The following is a 19,581-nucleotide window of genomic DNA, read 5'->3' as shown; positions in this document are numbered from 1 at the left end:
TGCGTCAAGATGTAGTCTGCTCGAGATCACGTTGAGATTTTTTTCTTTTTGAATCGGTTAGCCCCCAGACCTGGCGGCGGTCTCGTACTCTGCTGCAGAATCTGCTGAGTTTGTGTGACGTGCGTTTTTCGGCAGCTCATATGGTCACTTTTATTTTGCTGGGGGGGCGGGGGATTTTGTTTTTGCACGTCAGCAGTTTATTAGCTGATAAAGACTATTAGCTGATAGAGACGTTTGCAAGGTTAAGACCCTTGCTCGGATCCCCCTTCCTGTCATACTTGCTGTTTTCATAACTGCTTCATGGCTCGCGTGTTGTTACACAACAGGCCAACGATAACCTTATCGAGGTGTCCATTGCGTCGTGTGCATGAGATTTCTTACGACGGATCGGGCAACCTCGAGGCATAACCGCGATACGCCGATGAACTTTATCAGGCCGCCGCAGCAACCCTGGGTCAGATAAGTGCAAAATACGCGCACGTACAAGGTCGGCCTGGAATCAAAGCCAATATGTCTTAAGTCCACCTTGCCGTCCGTCTCAACTGAACCAGAATACTGGTTGGAATAGTGTCCAAATGTAATCTGGGCCACATTTACAAAATAGTGAGATGGACGACACTAAATTAGGAAGGATTCGTGGTTCTATAATTGGAGGCGGAGCCAAGGCTGGATGACTGGCAAAAAAAACAAAAAGTGATGATTTGGCTCGCTCGCTTACATCCTAGTAAGCGGAGAAACTTTTTCAATTGTCAGCATCGGAGCGTTGGTGCACTTCCCGCTATTGTTCCTGGCAGCGTGAACTTTGACCTCTTGTCGGCTGGTTCCCGACGTCGGCGTTAAAGCCAGGAAAGAAAGTGCTTTGGCGTTCCTTTCTTTCTGCGCAGTCGCAGTGTCAGCTTGTACGAGGAAATCCGTCCCAATTGCTGCGGCCCACGGGGACCGTTGCCACCGCAGAGGGAAGGGAAATCCGCCCTAAACTTCCTGTCAGGAAGCAAGGATTTCTCGTAATCTGGCGTCTACAAAACGGAGACCTGCCACACTCAAAACAAAACAATTATTTAAACAAGGTGGCTCATTCGTACATGTGCTTATTAGACCTAATCTCACCATTTTTTTAATTCAGTCATAAAGTGTCAAAGTTGTCTTTTTCTTAGTTCATTTGCCGCAAATCAATGAACACATTAATGGTGGATGTAAATCTGAACACAATGTGTTGGAAAACAGCGAAAGAAACACAACAAACCTCGCTTTAATTTGACTTTATTGTGTTGAATGCATAAATTGTTGTTTTTTCTTTTACTTTTATTTACAATAAAGCCACACAGTATTTAACGAGACAAATGGATATTTTAAGGGTTGTTTTTTTTCTGGGAAAATGTAATTGGCCTCTTCAGAAAACAAGCTACAAGTCATAAATAGTCATTTTGTATTGAAGGTGGAGACAAAAAAATATTTTTCTTTTCCTTTACAACTGTTTTTACTTTACACCTGCCAATAAATTCAAAAATTATGAAAGAAATGATGCGAATGATGCTTTTCACAACTGACATTTTCTGTCACATCAGTATGTGAAAATGATCCGTGTGCCGAGTCCATGAGCGGGCAGGAGGAAATGGTGTCACTGGCTCGTTTGTGTTGTGCGTTTTCATTTTTCCTCCCACCTCTTCCTTGATTAGAAAGGAGAGGGAGGCCCGGACGACACATTCAGCTCGGCACGACTGACGGTCACAGCCTCCCATGCTTGTGCGCACTTTTGTCATTTTCAGCAGAATACTTCTCAAGGTCCCTGCACAGACTTTTTGACACTGTCTGTGGCGGATCTTTTTTTTCCCGTCTTGTGACGGGATCGTTTTTTTGTCTTTTCGGGGCTTTTTCCTGTTTTATATTGTAGTTGGGCACTCAACCATGCTACTACTGCTGCTATTACAACTCCTTGGACTACAAACTTCGCTGCAACTACAGGTAACGCACAGTTTTTCTTTTAAGCACAATATTTGTGATATTAGAGTTGTATTTTTGGGAGATAGTCTTCATTATGGTCATAAAATCAAGAATTGTACAAAGTCAGAATAACATTTTTTACGAAAAAAAAGTCAAATATGAAAGTTTTTGGGTCATGTCAAGTTGTATCAATGTATATAACATTGATTAGTTTTTTTCACCCCGCATTGTTTTAATTTCTTTCAGAATGTTTCTACAAATTTAGAGGAAAGTTTTGAAAGTATTAGAATACCAGTCACTGTTGGTTCTTCTGCCTCATACTGTTGCTTCATCTGACCCTGTTCCTGCTTGATTTTGACCCCCGTCTTGTGCCAGGCGTCGCCACCGCCCGGCCGCTGCGACATCCCGCAGAGGCTGGACGTGTACACGACGTGCACGTCCTGCGCAGCGGTGACCAGCAGCCTGTGCCCACGTGGCTTCACCAACGGTGGCGTCAGCAACTGCAGCTACGTGGTCCTGATCGGCGCCAAGGAAAACTTGCTGGACGGCTGTCACCGCCTTTGCGTCAAGAACTTCTTGCAGCCGCAATGCTGCCCGCAGTACTGGGGACCACTTTGTCTCCGTAAGTAGTTTGAACAATATGATCGCCACATAGTTTTTTTTTCTTAATGACATTTATTTTACTTGAATTTGCTTCAATGATTAGTGGCCAAAGCTTGAAGTAAACAAAGGTCTCTCAGAAGTAAAATGCTTGTCAGTGACCTGAGTGTCGCCACTGTGACCCGCAGCCTGTCCCAGCTGGTCGGGAAAGACCTGCAACTTCCACGGAACCTGCATGGATGGAGATCTTGGCAACGGGACCTGCGTTTGTGACGTGAGTGCTGTTCCTGCACGCCTGCCGCAACAGCTTCTTGTGCCCTGTTCCTACTGCCTTTACTGCTTTTGCTCTTCCTCCTAACTCCTCATTCCTGATGCCTCTCATGCCTATTGCTGTTGCTTCTAAGTGCTCCTTTTTTAATTCCTGTTCCTGCTACTACCACTACTGCCTGTTCCGGCTGCTTCTAACATACCTGTTCCTGCTGCTTCTCATGCATGTGTCCACGAGTACGACCTGCTCCTGCAGCTTCCGAGTACCTGATCCCACCATTTCTCGTTCCTGTTCCTGCGTTGTGTAATGCCTGCTTCTGCTGCAGGAAGGCTTCAGTGGCTTTGCGTGCCAGACATGCAGCAAGGAGAACACTTTTGGCAACGACTGTGACAAAGGTCAGAGGTCACATGCACACAAGACTGCATTTGAAATGGCAGGAGACTGCGCCGAGTTATTCTGTGTGCACGATTGACACGTATGTGTTGTGTTATGTGTTTGGCGCTAGCGTGCGACTGTGAGCACGGCACGTGCGACCAAGGCCCCGAGGGTAGCGGCCAGTGCTTCTGTCAGCCGCCGTACACGGGCAAGCGATGTGACCAAGGTGACACTGCACTTGCTCATTATCTCAAAAAAAGGAACAAAATCTTGTATTGACATTTAAATAAATCAAAAACTACTTCAGTGAACAACAGGTGCAGCGCGTGCAGCCCATACTCGTACTGCTCAGGAGAAGGTGAAGCCGCCACTTGCGAATGTTTGCCAGGATACAGAAAGACACCCAAGAACAAATGCGCAAGTAAACATGGCGCCCGACGCTTTGGTTCTTTGAACCGTGATCTGATGCGGCGTCCTTTTTCCATTTTTTTTTTTACTGTTTTATTGTTTTTAGGCACGTGTGTGTCGAGCAGCTGCGACGTCAACGCTCAGTGCTCCACGCAGGGGTCAAAGGTCAGCTGTGCCTGCAAGGCCGACTTTGACGGCGACGGCCGCGTCTGCGTACCCAAAAACCCCTGCACCGTCAACAACGGCGGCTGCCCTCTCAACTCCACCGTCTGCGTCTTCAAGGGGCCCAACAAGGTAGGGTTAACCAGCGCCGCCGCAGCAAGGCGGACGGGATGTCGGTGACGCATTTTGTCTCCCAGGTGGCCTGCGAGTGCATGTCCGGCATGATTCCTGTGGGGGGCACCGCCGAGTCGGGCTGCAGACTGCTTTCGGCCTGCGCGTCGGACACCTGCCACTCGTCGGCCGTCTGTCAAACTGGGCTGGATGGAAAAGCCAGGTGGGACAAACGTTTCTGTTTTTATTGAAAAGGTGCTTAAATTGTACGAAATTCCACAAGTGTTAAATGACTGCGTTTTGTTTGTTGGTCCAAAAATCCAACAAGGCCTGAGTGTTAAATGACTGCATTTTGTTTGTTTGCTCAGATGTGTGTGCATGCCAGGCGAGATCAGCGATGGGCGACGTTGCTATGGTAACCTGATGGAGCGTCTGCAGGACCTGAATCGCAACGGAGCGCAGAAAGGAAAACTCACGGGGGCCCTTGACCTCTTCGGTATCAACATTCTACTCCCCACTCTTATTTTGTTTCTTACCAGACAAATTCTAACCGTAACGCAATGTCATTGGGAAATGTTGCCGAGCCGCACTCGTGTGTGTCATCTTCCGATTGTGTTTCTGTTTTGCATTTCAGCCAAAGGTTGTTTCTCGCTGATGTCTCACGGCGGACTGTTCACAGCTTTCGTCCCTCTGCTCCAAACATCTCTGAATGTACGAAGCTCATGCTTGTCTTTGCACCTGGCCCCAGTCGAAAGATGACGTTCATGCCGCTTTGCACCCGCAGTCTGTGGACGAGCAGAAGGAGTGTCGCAACCACCTGATCCTGGGTCAGCACCTCCTGCGGGACATGACGGACGGCCGACAGTTCAACATGTACGGAGGTGCCAAATTGAGGAGCAAGGACAACAAGGTCAGATTTTTATTGTTACCCCTAAAAAAAAATATGTAATAACTCAGCTCTTTTCAAATCAGTGCATGCATTTGTGTGTTGTGGCCGGCTAGCGTTTCATCATGCTGCACGACCCCACGCGCACATACGCCGTCGTCCAGGCCGACCTGCCGGCGGCCAACGGCGTCATCCACATCATCGACCGGCCAATCGCAGGGACCCCCGACGACTGGCCTGCTGCTTTTCCTCTTCCAGCAGGAGAAGTCAATAAGGTACGGTACGGCAGATGTACCGCAAGAAGAATATGAATCATCTTTTTGGGATTTTAGTTTTCAACAATGAACATCGGGGAGGTTGTGAGAAAAGAGCCAGCCTTCAATCGCTTCCTGTCACTTGTTGATGTGAGTCGAGATGATTTTTTTTTTTTTTTTTTTTAATAAAAACTTGCATGCTTTTTTAAAATGGCTGTTTGTTTGTTTATTTATTGTTTATTTTGGGTAGGGGAGTCATCCCCCAGCTTATTCATGAGTAATTTTGCCTGTTGGGCATGTTTTTTTGAAAACATGAGAAGATTTGGAAGCCATCCAAGACCTTTATTTGTGCGTGTGCAGAATTGCGGCGCAGCGTTGCCCCTGAACGGGCCGGGCCCGCTGACCGTCTTCATCCCCAGCAACCTGGCCGTGGACAACGCCAGAGACGGGAGCATCCTCTACATGCTCAATCATGTGCGATAACCGCCCCCACCACCACAATGTGCACTTGGCTCAGTCAACTCTCAATCTGCTTTCTTTTGGTCCTCAGGCCAAGGCCAAACTTCAGCAACTGCTGCGGAACCACATTTATACCAAGGGCAGCGTAAGGACGAATGTGTTATTTTCAAAGACGTGCAGAAATTGTGCACATTTTCTTACTTTATTTCACTTTTTATTTAAAATAATGGAAGATCCAATTTTGTATTTTCCCCATTTGAAATATGAAATAACCAATAATGCATTTATGAGATGTTAAAGTCCAAATAACTAACTTCCAGTGATATTTTTTTTTTTTTTTTTATGTCCCTGTACAGCTGACGTCCGATGACCTGACGTCTCTTCCTCACATCGAGACGACGGCCAATCAGCTGCTGAGCATTTCCACGTCTGCCGACGTAAGCTGCTCCCCCGTAGGCCGCCTTTGCGAGCCGACCCACGCTAACGCAACGGCGCCCCTCGGCCGCTCCTCGCCCTCTTTCCTCAGGGCGACATCCTGCTGGGCGACAAGGGCGTGCGCGTGCTGATGCCCAACAACCGAGCGCTCAACGGCATCATCCATGTGGTTGACGGCCTCCTCTACCCACCCACCATCCTACCCATCATGCCGCACAGATGCGACCACGTTCAAATCCAAATCACACAAGTCAGGCAAAACACACACGCGCTCACCTCGACATAGACATTTTTTATTATTGTGCACGATGACAAATCAAATTAATTTTGATCTTTCAGGGCCCGTGTGTTCACTGCAGTTACCTGTACGAGACGTCCTGTCCTGATGGCAGCACTGAACTGGTAAAAGTCTGTCTGTACATACGTCCGTCCGTCCAACTCAATGGCACGTGTTTCAGAACACTCACCTGATTGGCTGCGACTACACGCCATCCCCTCTGCATCGGTCGCCGAGCAAAGGCTGCGCCAAGAACTGCAACGTCACCACACGGGTCAGACGACCGTCGCAAACATTTGATTCACCATCCACCAAAGATGACGAGCTTACCGATGTTTTCACTGTCCGACTAAATTGATGAATTCGCTAAGAATGGCCTTTGACAATATTTGGCATAAGCGGTGTAACCGACAGCAAATGTGTGGTGTTCCGGAGCAGACGCCCGAGTGCTGCGATGGCTTCTTTGGGCCCGACTGCAAGCCGTGCATCGGAGGCTTCCAGCATCCCTGTTACGACAAAGGAAAGGTTAGCGGCGGCAATTGGCTTCATTTTCGAGTGGCCTTCCTCAAGTAGAGGGGCGAGCGAATCATTTTTTTTTAATGATTTTTTGATATATTGACGCCATCATGTAACACATCATTTCCATTGTTTACAGTGCTTTGACGGTATCCGTGGCAACGGCTCCTGCAGCTGTCAATCGCCCTTTGAGGGCGTGGCCTGCCACATCTGCTCTGACCCATCCAAACACGGAGAGCACTGCGACGAAGGTGACGTGCGCCCCGCCCCGCTGGTGGGAGGGTGGCCATCTGCTTCCGACACTCAGCCAGCTGTGCGTGTACATTGCGTGTTCACAGAGTGTCACTGCCTCCACGGCGTGTGCGACAACCGGCCGGGCAGCGGCGGCGTGTGTCGACGCGGCTCATGTCTGGAGGGTTTCTCCGGGGAGCGTTGCGATAAAGCGGCCACGCCGTGCAACGCTGACGGCCTGATGGAGCACTGCCACATCAACGCGTACTGCACGCACAATGGCCTCCGAAGCACGTAAGGCAACTCGCCGACTTGACAAAGTCGAGCCGCCATGTGGAGCAAATGCTCAGAGCAGTGTTGAGCTCCCAGCCACTATCATATTTTTTTAAACCTCATGGCAAAGAAATTTAAAGTGCTTTTAGTTCGAAAGACACTATTTTAAAGGAAAACAACAATGTTTAATTTTTGTTTTACCTCCATAAAATTAGTTTTGTATTCCTTCAAATCTGGTCCATTTTTTCCAAATATTTTTTGATCTGATTTGTTTTCTGCAAGTCTGCAACTCTTTGCTTTCTCTCCTGCTGCTGTCGGCGCCAGGTGCGTTTGCCGGGACGGCTACGAAGGTGACGGCCACTCGTGCACGGCCATCAACCGCTGTTTGAAGAGCAGCAGAGGAGGCTGCCACGCCAACGTTAGCTTTCGCCACGACTTTCCGCAAGAAGCCAATCAAAAGAAATGTTTGCAGCGTCTGTACTTGAGCGGTTGTGTTTTAATTGTTGGCAGGCGGAGTGCGTGTATTTGTCTCCGGGCAACGTGTCGTGCGTGTGCGTGGAGGGTTGGACGGGTGACGGGCGCGTCTGCGTGGAGATCAACAACTGCCAGACGGCCGAGCGAGGAGGCTGCAGCCCAAACGCAGACTGCAACCACATCGGACCCGGGCAGGTGAGCTTGAAATAGAGCTCTTGAAATGATTGGTTGTTTCTGTTGAGGATTTCTTCTATTATTTGAATAAGGTGTCAAGTATAAGGCTGTCTTCCTTCTAAAGAGCTCCAGACTCTAATTTGGCATTTTTCATTGTGAATCTTTGTTGTCTCTTAACATGCAGATTGTTCGTGCGTGTGTGTCTGCAGAGCGAGTGCGTGTGTAAAACGGGTTACATGGGGAACGGCGCAGATTGTGACCTGGTGAACCCGTGCCTCAGCAAAAACGGAGGCTGCCACGCCCTGGTAATGACGCCCAGGTGCCGCAGCGCACTGATCGGACGAGGCCTTTCGTTTCACGTGGTGCCATTACATCATCTTGTAACATATCTGAAAAGCCTTGAAATTGATTTGCAGGCAAAATGCAATCAGGTGGAGGACGGCAACCGCACGTGCACGTGCCCCGACGGCTACGAAGGAGATGGAATCATCTGCTACGGAACCTTGATGGAGGTCAAAACTCGCCAATGACAATCCGACTCACGTGTGGCGATTTTATACGTCAAATGCGAGCAACTTGTTTGTCTTGCGCCTCACGCCATGAGAGTTGCAACTTTGAAAAATGTTCTTTGTTCAGGAGCTGGACATGAATCCTATCTTCTTCAGCCTGTACTCCATGATCCACGTGTGTAAACGCCGTCACGTCTTCAAATGACATCACGCCGTGGTTTGAGCTGCCGATTATTCCCGCAGAGGTACCCTCAAGCCGCTGAGGACCTGAGCGGCAACGTGACCGTGCTGGTCCCCAGCAGACCGGTGCAGCAGAACATGAGTGACGCCGACTTCATTTTCTGGAACACGAGGCATCACCTCCCGCACATCCTGCGGTGGGTCAGCTCGCGCCCACACACAAAAACAGAAACATCAACACACACACTCGCACCGCTGGATTGCTGACTTCCCGTGTGACTTCCTGCTTGCAGGGCTCACTTTCTGCCAGGCAGATACTCCGTGGAAGACATGGAGAGCCTGATTGGCCAAAAGCTGCCCTCCATGCACGTGCCCACCCAATGGGAGATCCAGAACAGCAGCAAGGTAGCGGCGCACTAACAGTCAACAGCCTCGGAGTTGCGTTTGGAACATTGGCTCCGCCTATCCCAGTTGCGGCCCACTCGAGTCTGCTGTGGTGTCATCGCAGGGAATTCTCATCGGTGGCGCCGCCGTGGTGATCCGGAACCAGCCGGCCATCAACGGCTACTTCCACATCATTGACAAGGTGGGACGGCTCATCGAGGATGCTCGAGCAAGACGGCGGCCTGAGCGTGAAAAATAGATGAGGTATCTTTTCAGGTTTTGTTTCCATCCCGTTCGGACCTCCCGCCTGAGCCGCTCACCGTGAAGGCCTTCCTGGAATCATCGCCAAACTTCAGTCTCTTCCGTCAATACGCTCTGGTGGGTCACACTGGGTGTGTTATGTAGCGTGTTGTGTCGTCGTATGCTTTGTGTGTGTACCTTTGTTGTTGTTGATTGTTGTTTTCCACCCCCGCTTTGTCAGATGTACAATCTGTCAGGGGAAATCAAGCAGACTGAGTTCACCCTTCTGCTGCCCACCGACGACGCCGTCCGTCAGTACCTGAGTGAAGGCAACGCTACCCAGCTGGTAGGTGGCCTGCCACGCCAGCCCCGGCCGGACACGCTAGCCAAATGCAACTGAGAGCCGCTAACACGTTCCTTTCCGCAGGACGCCGACGTGTTCAAGTATCACGTGATTCGCAAACAGCTGCTCTTCCCCGAACGACTCTATGACGGTTTACTCGTGAGCACTCTGCTGGGTGCCGACTACCAGGTACAGTTCCACCTGGACTCTAACAATCAGGTAAGAAAAAGATTTTGTGACCTCCCGGGCCTTTCATGTTGTTCTGACGCTAGCTCACCCTTTCATTGTCTGCGGTGGCTCCAGACGTTGGTGAACGACGTGCCGCTGGACGGCACCTTCAGCGAGACGCAGTTCGGCGTCATCATCGTCCTCCCGCGTGTCCTCCCTGTGCGCCGCAACAGATGCAGCCAGGAGGTTATGGTGCAAGTCAACGTAAGCGCTCAATCGGAGGGGGGGGGTTGCTTCAAGCCAGGAGAGACCCTGTGGGTCGCTATGATTCTTTGGCATTGTCATAGTATGAATCGTCTGTTTGCTGATTAGGGCCGGTGTACTGCCTGTGACGGACCCCCCCGCTGCCTCAACAGATATCAGCCGGTGAGTCTGTCAATCACGCGGATCCCAACCACCGTGACAATTCTTCCATGCGTGTTTTTGCTCCACCTCAGATCACAATGCAATTCCCGGAGAACATGAGGCCCAACTGTCGATACAGAAAGCGTGTTGGCATCCGCAGGAAGTCCATGCCAGGCTGCGTCATAAAATGTCTGCAAGTCGCCAAGGTAGCCGCTGCCTGAGCTAGCAACTTGAAAGGAAAAAATGATTTGCTAAGATTTTGGAGCGTGACCTGGAGTTGGGTTGCCTTTCACAAGAGGATGCTTGAAATGCTAACAGAATGGATGCCCTGGAGCCGGGTGCTAGCTCAGATGAGAATTGATGGGAAGCTAACATGTTAGCTTTAACGTGGCCACCCGCGCTTGTGACTCTGAGGCTTCCTGACGTGTGCCCCGCAGCATCAGTCGTGTTGCCCCGGTTACTACGGGCACGAGTGCTTCAAATGCCCGGGAGATGTGGGCAGCTGGTGCTCCAATCACGGCCAGTGTCAGGACGGTCTCCGTGGCAACGGGGAGTGCCGCTGCTACGAGGGTTTCCACGGCACCGCCTGCGAGGACTGCGAGCCTGGACGTTACGGTGTCAACTGCACTTCAAGTGAGACGCTGGCACACACACGCGTGTGTTTTGTGCGTCCGCATGTATGCCAATACTTGTTTTGTGTTCCTGTGTGTGTCCATCTGGGCGTGCATCTCCCAGAGTGCGCCTGTGACCACGGCAAGTGTGACGACGGTTTGTCGGGAAGCGGCAGGTGTGACTGTCACAAAGGATGGAAGGGGGCCTCATGCTCCATCGGTAAATACGCAAGCGACTCAAATTGCGTAACCTCCCATCATCTGTGTGTGATGTGTGTGTTTGTGCTTGTGTGTGGCAGAGATCAAGGACGATGCCTGCGGAGGAGTCTGTGATGAGAACGCCAAGTAGGTTCCATTAATATGTGTGCGTGTGTGTCACCATTTTGGTTCAAATGTCTCCGGGCAGTGCGGCACGCTGAAACACTTGTTAGCACGTCCGCCTCACAGTTCGGAGGGTTCGATTCCACCTCCGGCCCTCCCTGTGTGGAGTTTGCATGTTCTCCCTGTGCCTGCTTGGGTTTTCTCCGGGCACTCCGGTTTCCTCCCACATCCCCAAAACAGTATAAATATGTCAAATGACTTGGCCAGACTACAAAAGATGAAATAATTAACTGAGGATGGATGGACGGATGGACTGATGACGGACGGACGGCCAAATAGCTGACGGGCATGTGGTGGTCGTTTCAGCTGCATCACGGGGCCGCAGGGGAGCGCGGCCGCCTGCGTTTGCGTGGCCGGCTACAAAGGCAACGGCAGCGTGTGCCAAGGTAACAGCCGCTTTCTCTCTTTCAATTGCTTCCACGACTTGTGCTACTTGCGTTGATTTTTTGAACAACGTTTATTTTTATGACTCCTTGTCCAACTCCTGCCTCTACTACTTGTATTTCTTCCACTACTTCACAACGCCATGTCTTCGTCCCCCTTGTACGATTTGCGCTTCTTCTCCCGTTACGGCTTGTCCTTCATCACGCGTGCCTGTTCCTCAGAGGTGAACCTGTGCAGCCTGTCCAATGGCGGCTGCTCGCCGTTCGCCACCTGCGCCACAGTGTCGGCGGGCGTGCGCACCTGCACCTGCAACAGGGGGTACACGGGCGACGGCGTGGTCTGCCTGGGTCAGTCATGTCATCCTTACACATCCACCATGTTGGCCTTCCCGGTGAAATTTCCTGCCTTCCGACCTTTACGGGTGGGTGGACTTGCTCTTTTTCAGAAGTGGACGGCTGCCTGGTTAACAACGGAGGCTGCCACAAGTCGGCCTACTGCATCCGAACAGGACCTGACACCGTAAGACGGCAGCTACTCTCCGGCATATTCTTTCTCCTCCCCAACGGATTTCATTCTTCACCTTCTCTTGAATGATGTGATTCCTGTTGGATGCCGGGTTGAAGATATTTTCGGGTTGTTTTCCCCAGGTGGCGTGCAGGTGCCAGATGGGCTTCCAAGGGAGCGGCCGCTTCTGTTTCCCCAGTAACCCTTGCAGAACCGTACGTCTGCGTGTGCTCGCGTGTGTTTTTGCGTTTTTACATTTTTCTATGTGTTCATGATTGTGTGTGTGCAGAACAATGGCGGCTGCAGCAAATATGCCCGCTGTGAGTATTTGGGACTTGGCCAGAGGAACTGCACCTGCTTCCGAGACCACATAGGCGACGGCATCGATTGCCGCGGCAACACCAATGCCGTGAGTCACATGACCCAGATCTCCCCCCTCAGCTCCCCCCGGGCCGCCATCACAGCATTCTCCTTTTTTTTTTTTCCTTCTTTTCGCACAGGAGGTGTCCCGAAACCCGGAGAACTCCTTCTTCCGTTACATGCTCTCTGTGAGTTAAAAAAAGCAAAAAAAAAAAAAAAAAAGCTCTACCTTATCACACAAGTTACACAACTTAAACCTTTTTATTTTGGTCTTTGTTCCATCTAGCAGTCAGACTCTTTGAGTCTCTACGGCGATGGGCCATTCACCGTCTTTGTCCCCATCGACAATGACACGTATTTTGATGTGTGTACTCATCAGCCGCCATCTTGATTCTCTTCTGTCTCTACTTCGTGTTTGTGTGTGTGCTCACACGCACGTGGTTACGTTTGTGTGTGTGTTGGCGCAGGTTAGTGAGTGGAAGCTGTTTGGGCGTATCAGTGATCTGGTGCGGTACCACATTGTTTCCTGCGAGAAGCTGACTTTGAATGACCTCCAGAGCACCCAGCAGGCCATCTCCACATCCGGACACATGTTGAAATTCAGTCTGGACCAGGTCTCATTCAATTTCAATTTCAAATTCAATTTGATTTGGTTAGAAGGATAAAAAAAAAAAAAAAGAAATCTTGAGTCCAGAAAGGTTTCTTTGAGCAATAAATGCCAAGCCTTGAGCAAATGTGATAATCAATCCCGAACTCTTTCAAAAGTTGGATAAACGATTCAAGGACAGCGGCGTTAGCGAGCATTTGCCTAACACGTGCGTGTTTGTGCGCGTCAGGGCTCGGTGTGGATCAACAACGCCTCTCGGATCGTCAGGAGCGACTACACCACGTCCAACGGGGTCATCCACCACATCAGCAAGATGCTCACCCCCTACCGGCTGAGCAGCAAACAACGCGTCACCAAGGTGCCGACCGCAACTTTGTGTGCTCATTTCTTATCATTTGTGTGTTTACATACGTACCGTGTGTGTGTGCGCGCTTGCGCTTGTTTATCTGTATCGTGAGGACACGGCACATACTTGTAAATCAACAAATCCAGCTTTCTTTCTTTCTTGCCTTCCTTCCAGATGAACTTCACTGCAGCTGCTCAATTTTATGGCTACAGCGGCTTCTACCAGTTAATCGAGGTAAACCCATGATGTGCTCCCGCTGTCATATCAGCCCCATCCATCCATCCATCCATCCATCCATCCATCCATCCGTCCGTCCGTCCGTCCGTCCGTCCGTCCGTCCGTCCGTCCATCCATCCATCCATCCATCATGTTTCCGGCATCCATCATGCCAATCATTCTCTCCTCCACCTCCGTTTATCAAGCTGCCCGTCATCCAGCCATTTAGCACCACGGCCTCACTTTCTACTTCCTCGCCACCGTGCACGGGCTTGCGCTTTGACAAGGTTTTTTTTGTTTTGCGGGTGCAGCGCGCCGGCCTGCTCCCAGTGCTGCAGTCGTCCATCCACCAGCCGTTCACGATGTTCTGGCCCAGTGACCGGGCCCTCAGCTCGTTGCCCCCTGAAAGGCAGCGCTGGCTCTCCAGTCCCGACCACCAGGAGGAGCTGGCCGCCACTGTCAAAGCGCACATCATACGCAGCGCCAGGGTAACATGGCTCCACTAAAATGGCCGCTTGGACGCCATGACATATTTGTGCGTGTGTAGGTTATGGGCGTCAGTCGGCCAAATAAATACTCGTCCTTCCGCACCATGCACGGATCAAGAATCAAGTATAGCTGTGACCAAAACCTGGTGGTGAGAACAAACACACAAACACTGTTATTACGGTAATGACTGTTGTCTGGCATTGACGTGGAGATGGTAGTTTGCAATACAACGTGATATTTACAGCACATTTCACAACAGCTTCACGTTGAGCAACGGGGACAACCACAAACACAGCGAAAACAATCCATTGAAACACAAAATAATATACAAGAATAACAGTCGAAAGCCAAAGAATAAAGAAAAAAGTATCTTCAAATGAGTTTTACAAATGGGCGAGGAGGAGGGGACCCTTACGTGGCAATCTGCCCGCCCTCACTTTCAGGAGCCAGAATGAGGGAAAACTTCAATTTGGCAAAGACGCCCTGAGTGCGTTGTTCTTGCTTCTTTGTGTGTTTGTGCCAATGTAGGGCAACATATTGATCAACGAAAACGCGGCCAGGGTTGTGGAGCGCTACCTGAGCTTTGACGAGGGCGTGGCCTACGGCATCGACCAGCTCCTGGAGCCCCCGGGCCAGGGGGCGCACTGCGACAGCGCGGAGAACAGAACCACCTTTGTCAGTACCGCAAAGTCACACAACATCACCTCACCTCGTCTTCCCTGAAGTGCTCACGTCTGCCGTCTCAAAGCTGCTGGCAAGATTTAAACGTTCAGTAACGGCGCCCCCTTCCCGAGTGTGTGAAAGCCACGCCCCTTGCCAACATACACGAGCACGACCACTCGTGCGTTGTCGTGATCGGTTATCACACTCGGCGAACCCTGACCCCGTGTTTTTTTCTTCCCTCCGAGTACAGAGAGTGTAACGTGCGCGCTTGTGTGTCCAAACAGGGCCGCTGCGGCCGCTGTCTGTTCCCTCCACCCTGCCCCATCCGTCACCAGGACACGGTAAGGAGACCCAAAACCCTGCCCCTAAGCTTTCTCGCCCCAAGATGGAGAAGATGAAGGGTGCGGCGCATTTCAGGGCCGCGTGGAGAGCTGCATGAGAAGTCGCAGCAAGTACTCGCTGGGCTACATGCGCTGGGCCGGCGAACTGGACGACCCGTTCAGCTCGGTCAGAACCTTTGGCTGCAAGCGAGTGTGCCGCTTCCCGGGTTGGGTCCAGAAGTGCTGTAAAAACCACTTTGGCAGAGACTGTCAGGGTGAGGCGCAAGATTTTACGCTTGACTTTCACACACATCTCACTTGTCTTCTCCTCTCACAAAGACAATTTGAATCGAATTGTAATCGCAATATTTAATCGCAAAACTTTCAGTATCTCACAGACCATCCGCGTTTGTCCGTCTTTCTCTGCAGTGTGTCCTGGCGGCGTGGAGTCACCGTGCAGCGGCCACGGCGAGTGCAGCGACGGCATACGAGGGACGGGCAAGTGCAACTGTCCTCCCGGTTTTCAAGGCGACGCGTGTGAGACGTGCACGCCGGGATATTACGGCGCCAACTGCACAGGTTTGATGTTTGTATAACATCGTAAGCTTCCCGCACTTCAAGCATCTCAACAAAAATCAACTTGGAACGCGTCATCTCATCTTGTGTGTGCGTTTCTGCCCCAGCATGCGAGTGCGGTCAGCAGGGAACGTGCGACGAGGGCATGGAAGGCTCGGGCCAGTGCGTCTGTAGACCGGGCTGGAAAGGAGACCGCTGCCAGATCGACTTGGGTGAGTGATGCTACCAGATAGTGCTAGCCTAGCTTTCCTGCATTTCATACTTCATACAGAGCGACAATTCCATTCTCAATACTGTGTGTGTGCGTATGTGTGTATAGGTTCCATCCCCGAGGAGTGCCGTCCATGTCATGCTCAGGCCGATTGTTTTCCAGGGATGGGCTGCCAGTGCAAGTCTGGTTTTCAGGGCAATGGCACTATGTGCACTCCCGAGCCACGTGAGTTTTAACACGGCATCATGATTGTCACAAAACCTGCTCTAATTTGGGGAAGGCACAGACATGCTCCACTCTTTGCGCTCCATTTCGGGGGGCTGTGGGGGAGGGCCTGACTTCTGCTCGTCCTCTCTTCTATGCGCCAACGACATTGTTTGACGACAATGCCTCACAGCTCCGAATCTTTGCGAGGAGTACAACGGCGGCTGTCACCAAGACGCCGACTGCACCCAGACGGGACTGCGGGTCAACTGCACCTGCCGCAGCGGTTACCACGGCGACGGCCACGTATGCGACGCCATCAACAGGTGAACGGCAACGAAAAGGGATTCGTGTGGAACGTATGCGGCACCAGGATAAGTTGCTCAATAGATTTGGTTGACATGGCAACACACTAAATATCCAATGGTCCAAATAAATGAATAAGAATTTGCTGAATTAATAATGAATGAACAAAAGAAAGAATGCAGTGTCATCCTGCATATATTCAAATTTTGGTTGTTAATATAGGTCAGTGCTTCGGAGTGTGTTTAGGCCAGAAGGGGGGAGATGGGACCGCTCACCACCAGGAAAGTGATGGATGTGTTTTCCAGGTGTGTGGAGGAGACAAACGGCGGCTGCAGCGACTTTGCATCCTGCAAGTTCACAGGCCCGGTGGGTACAAACGTCTCACTCATCGCATTTTCTCGGTTTGAGGTTTAGCCTTGGAAATGTCCCGCCGGCATGCTTTCCACTTCTGGTGTTAGCTGCACCAACGTTAGCTTCGATTAAGTTCCAATATTAGCTTCCGAAGTGAGTGTTGAGCATTAGCTTTTTAAATGCTTCTTTGTTTGGCTTTACTGTATTTGTCGATTTCCCGAGCGTCCACGTTACTTGCGGTAATCGTCTTCCGTACAGAATGAGCGCAGGTGCGAGTGCTTAGCGGGCTACGTGGGCAACGGAATCCAATGCCTGGAGAAAGTTGTGCCTCCCGTCGACCGCTGCCTGGAGGACAACGGTGGCTGTCATCCCGTGGCCTCCTGCAAGGACTTGCACTACCACGGTAACGCTTCTGGTGCCATTGCAGTGACATTGTTTACGACAGAAACCAAGCTCTTGCATGTAACTGGAAAGATATGATCATGATGTCGAGACCATGCCGTTCCCATGTGGCGTTTTGCAGCGATTATTTAGGCTACCTACGTCTTCACGAGATGTCTGTCACTACGGCGACAAATCTCTCATGCTCGTGACCTTTCCACAAGGTGCCTGTAACGTTTCCAAAAGAATTTTGTTACCATGACAACAGACATCTTACGTCTTTTTTCTGCACCTGCTCAAGAGATCAGTTTAAAGTGTAACACATTACTTCCCTGCTAATTTGTTTCCACGGTAACACAACAAGCAGGTATATTCGGAGACCACCGTCTGTTACCACGGTAACAGCCATCATGTGACGTTTGTTACGTGTTACCTTGGTAACGTGGTCACCTGTTTCCATGGCAACTAGCTCAGTGGACTAGCGGTAGAGTGTCCGCCCTGAGACTGGAAGGTTGTGGGTTCAAACCCCGGCCGGGTCATATCCAAAGACTATAAAAATGGGACCCATTGCCTCCCTGCTTGGCACTCAGCATTAAGGGTTGGAATTGGGGGCTTAGATCACCAAATGATTCCCGAGCGCGGGCGGCACCGCTGCTGCTCACTGCTCCCCTCTCCCCCAGGGGATGAATCAAAATCAAATGGGGATGGACAAATTTCACCACACCCAGATGTGTGTGTGACGATGATCATTGGGACTTTCATTCGGACATTTCTAGGTATATTCTGGAGACATTGGTGCCCTTCTGTTACCATGGTAACGCATATCCTCTGACTCAAGAGCATAACCCTAATGAGTGATGCAGGTCATCTTGCAGCCAGCAGGTGCGATCGGTCTCGATGGCACCGAGCCGTCGTTTTGTTACCGTACTTAATGTGGTCTTGGATGTGCCGCTTGCGTTCTCAGCCAATACCGCGGGAGTGTTCCATGTTCGCTCACCGGAAGGCAAGTACAAGATGAATTTCAGTCAGGCGGATGCCGCGTGCCAGGTCGACGGGGGCGTCCTGGCCAGCTTCAAACAGCTGGGCGACGCACAACAGGTACGCTTGTACCCGTGCTGTCCATCAATCGGCTAACAAATAACAATTGCATGTGGAATACTAAAAAACGTGCATGTCTGGCGTTGTGTCCAGTCCAGTGTGCATTTATTGACGTAGCGTCTGTGCTTGCAGCTGGGCATGCATCTGTGCGTGGCCGGCTGGATGGAGGGCGGCAAGGTCGGGTACCCTACGCGCTTCCCCAGCATGAGGTGTGGCGAGAACCACATAGGCGTGGTCCTCTACAAGGATCCCGTGGACCAGAGCAGCACGTACGACGCCTACTGCTACAGGCTCTCAGGTAACTAGCGCACCAAAATGCCGTCCATTGAAAAATCTGATCAAAACGACATCTTGAGCTTTTGTGTGTTTCCCGCTTGTTGCCGTGTGCAGACGTGGAGTGCAAGTGTCCCGACGGCTTCGAAGGGGATGGCATCTTCTGCCACAGCGTCCTGATTAATGTGCTGGCGGCCTACGGCAACTTCAGCCTCTTTTACAAGGTGCCGCGCGTTGCGTCTTCAAACCTGAAAGCGCCTTCATTCGATCTCAACATTTCTTTGTCTTTTTGGGGGATTTTCAGTCCTTGCTGGACTACGGCAGTTTGTCCACACAGGGCCAGGGTCTGGTCAATTTTTTGTCTCAAAGGCAGTCGGAGGTGACGCTGTTTGTCCCGCACGACGACGGATTCAGCCCCGGCCAAGTGAGCTGGATTATTATCGGTCATCTTTATTTCTATTGTGCGAAGCGTAGTGATTTACAATCATTTTTCCTCTCTGAGTTATTTCTAATTATGCAAGATGTTGATGATTGTCAATACATTTTACTCTTTCAATGGTGGTGGCCTTGTTTCTTGTCATTGTCTTTTATTTGCACAAAGGAATGATTAGCACGACTCATTTCTCCCTTGTCTTGTTTTCGTGTGCGCGTTAGGTGCTCTCGGGTCGGGATGTGGAGTATCACATCTCTGCCAATCACTTCAGACGAGCATTTAAGGAGCTGCGACACCAGGAAGTCATCCCGTCCAGGCTGGGCTTTGACCTGTCTGTTACCCACGGCAACAACGAGGTCCGACCACAACACAATCCAATTTCCGTACTTAACCTTATTTTTATTCAATCTTTCACCACTTCCACCCTCAGAGTTGTAAACTGGTGAACCAGCGCCTCCTCTTGGCTTGGGACATCCCAGCCGTCAACGGGATCATTCACATTATCGAGGCGCCGCTAACGGCTCCGCCTCCTCAGGTGAGCTGGATAATATCAAGGTGGAGCTTATACAAAAGCCAACTCCCCTACTGTGGTCGTCGGTTGCTTCACTATTTAACTTCTCATATTTTTTAGCCTGACTCTCCCCAAAGATTATGTTTCGACCCAAAGTAACACCTTCATACATCCTCAATCATCATACACGTAACATTGATTAACAGTTGATTACAAAACTACTTTTTGTATTGTCAGTATTTGGAAAGCCAAGTATTCCCTTTTTTTCCGTTGCTGCTTAACA

At 50.7% G+C, this 19,581-nt stretch overlaps 1 protein-coding gene across 2 annotated transcripts in view; it reads left to right on the top strand.

Annotated features, from left to right (window-relative positions):
* Positions 1 to 1,678: 1,678 nt before the first annotated feature.
* Positions 1,679 to 19,581, top strand: part of stab1 (stabilin 1) — a 19,645-nt gene continuing 1,742 nt past the window's right edge. Inside the window, exons 1-66 of one of the 2 annotated variants that reach the window (XM_088388977.1) lie at positions 1,679 to 1,962; positions 2,317 to 2,563; positions 2,730 to 2,815; positions 3,135 to 3,204; positions 3,315 to 3,410; positions 3,492 to 3,605; positions 3,699 to 3,886; positions 3,952 to 4,088; positions 4,234 to 4,361; positions 4,500 to 4,576; positions 4,650 to 4,775; positions 4,868 to 5,026; positions 5,084 to 5,155; positions 5,366 to 5,479; positions 5,556 to 5,609; positions 5,821 to 5,901; positions 5,991 to 6,149; positions 6,239 to 6,301; positions 6,358 to 6,450; positions 6,615 to 6,701; positions 6,832 to 6,943; positions 7,031 to 7,217; positions 7,521 to 7,614; positions 7,707 to 7,865; positions 8,054 to 8,149; positions 8,261 to 8,356; positions 8,481 to 8,528; positions 8,597 to 8,730; positions 8,827 to 8,938; positions 9,042 to 9,119; positions 9,194 to 9,295; positions 9,399 to 9,503; positions 9,585 to 9,719; positions 9,804 to 9,932; positions 10,041 to 10,094; positions 10,166 to 10,279; positions 10,511 to 10,706; positions 10,809 to 10,904; positions 10,984 to 11,029; positions 11,372 to 11,451; positions 11,671 to 11,796; positions 11,895 to 11,968; positions 12,097 to 12,168; positions 12,243 to 12,362; positions 12,454 to 12,501; positions 12,603 to 12,677; positions 12,781 to 12,927; positions 13,150 to 13,278; positions 13,441 to 13,500; positions 13,794 to 13,970; positions 14,030 to 14,119; positions 14,500 to 14,646; positions 14,919 to 14,975; positions 15,052 to 15,229; positions 15,384 to 15,533; positions 15,638 to 15,742; positions 15,850 to 15,966; positions 16,139 to 16,271; positions 16,557 to 16,617; positions 16,861 to 17,005; positions 17,948 to 18,081; positions 18,214 to 18,379; positions 18,472 to 18,578; positions 18,659 to 18,778; positions 19,009 to 19,143; positions 19,218 to 19,322. In XM_088388977.1, the coding sequence (XP_088245103.1) occupies positions 1,906 to 1,962; positions 2,317 to 2,563; positions 2,730 to 2,815; positions 3,135 to 3,204; positions 3,315 to 3,410; positions 3,492 to 3,605; positions 3,699 to 3,886; positions 3,952 to 4,088; positions 4,234 to 4,361; positions 4,500 to 4,576; positions 4,650 to 4,775; positions 4,868 to 5,026; positions 5,084 to 5,155; positions 5,366 to 5,479; positions 5,556 to 5,609; positions 5,821 to 5,901; positions 5,991 to 6,149; positions 6,239 to 6,301; positions 6,358 to 6,450; positions 6,615 to 6,701; positions 6,832 to 6,943; positions 7,031 to 7,217; positions 7,521 to 7,614; positions 7,707 to 7,865; positions 8,054 to 8,149; positions 8,261 to 8,356; positions 8,481 to 8,528; positions 8,597 to 8,730; positions 8,827 to 8,938; positions 9,042 to 9,119; positions 9,194 to 9,295; positions 9,399 to 9,503; positions 9,585 to 9,719; positions 9,804 to 9,932; positions 10,041 to 10,094; positions 10,166 to 10,279; positions 10,511 to 10,706; positions 10,809 to 10,904; positions 10,984 to 11,029; positions 11,372 to 11,451; positions 11,671 to 11,796; positions 11,895 to 11,968; positions 12,097 to 12,168; positions 12,243 to 12,362; positions 12,454 to 12,501; positions 12,603 to 12,677; positions 12,781 to 12,927; positions 13,150 to 13,278; positions 13,441 to 13,500; positions 13,794 to 13,970; positions 14,030 to 14,119; positions 14,500 to 14,646; positions 14,919 to 14,975; positions 15,052 to 15,229; positions 15,384 to 15,533; positions 15,638 to 15,742; positions 15,850 to 15,966; positions 16,139 to 16,271; positions 16,557 to 16,617; positions 16,861 to 17,005; positions 17,948 to 18,081; positions 18,214 to 18,379; positions 18,472 to 18,578; positions 18,659 to 18,778; positions 19,009 to 19,143; positions 19,218 to 19,322 (7,359 nt within the window). In that variant the 5' untranslated portion in view covers positions 1,679 to 1,905. Of the gene's footprint in view, positions 1,963 to 2,316; positions 2,564 to 2,729; positions 2,816 to 3,134; positions 3,205 to 3,314; positions 3,411 to 3,491; positions 3,606 to 3,698; positions 3,887 to 3,951; positions 4,089 to 4,233; positions 4,362 to 4,499; positions 4,577 to 4,649; positions 4,776 to 4,867; positions 5,027 to 5,083; positions 5,156 to 5,365; positions 5,480 to 5,555; positions 5,610 to 5,820; positions 5,902 to 5,990; positions 6,150 to 6,238; positions 6,302 to 6,357; positions 6,451 to 6,614; positions 6,702 to 6,831; positions 6,944 to 7,030; positions 7,218 to 7,520; positions 7,615 to 7,706; positions 7,866 to 8,053; positions 8,150 to 8,260; positions 8,357 to 8,480; positions 8,529 to 8,596; positions 8,731 to 8,826; positions 8,939 to 9,041; positions 9,120 to 9,193; positions 9,296 to 9,398; positions 9,504 to 9,584; positions 9,720 to 9,803; positions 9,933 to 10,040; positions 10,095 to 10,165; positions 10,280 to 10,510; positions 10,707 to 10,808; positions 10,905 to 10,983; positions 11,030 to 11,371; positions 11,452 to 11,670; positions 11,797 to 11,894; positions 11,969 to 12,096; positions 12,169 to 12,242; positions 12,363 to 12,453; positions 12,502 to 12,599; positions 12,678 to 12,780; positions 12,928 to 13,149; positions 13,279 to 13,440; positions 13,501 to 13,793; positions 13,971 to 14,029; positions 14,120 to 14,499; positions 14,647 to 14,918; positions 14,976 to 15,051; positions 15,230 to 15,383; positions 15,534 to 15,637; positions 15,743 to 15,849; positions 15,967 to 16,138; positions 16,272 to 16,556; positions 16,618 to 16,860; positions 17,006 to 17,947; positions 18,082 to 18,213; positions 18,380 to 18,471; positions 18,579 to 18,658; positions 18,779 to 19,008; positions 19,144 to 19,217; positions 19,323 to 19,581 lie in introns of both variants that reach the window. The other variant, XM_088388976.1, reaches the window with a different exon arrangement.

This window comes from Syngnathus floridae, chromosome 11 (genome assembly GCF_059516105.1).
Source record: "Syngnathus floridae isolate MCC-2025c chromosome 11, RoL_Sflo_1.0, whole genome shotgun sequence".
NCBI lineage: Eukaryota > Metazoa > Chordata > Actinopteri > Syngnathiformes > Syngnathidae > Syngnathus > Syngnathus floridae.
The sequence above is the reverse complement of the archived record's forward strand: the minus strand, read 5'-3'. Positions and strand labels throughout refer to the sequence as shown.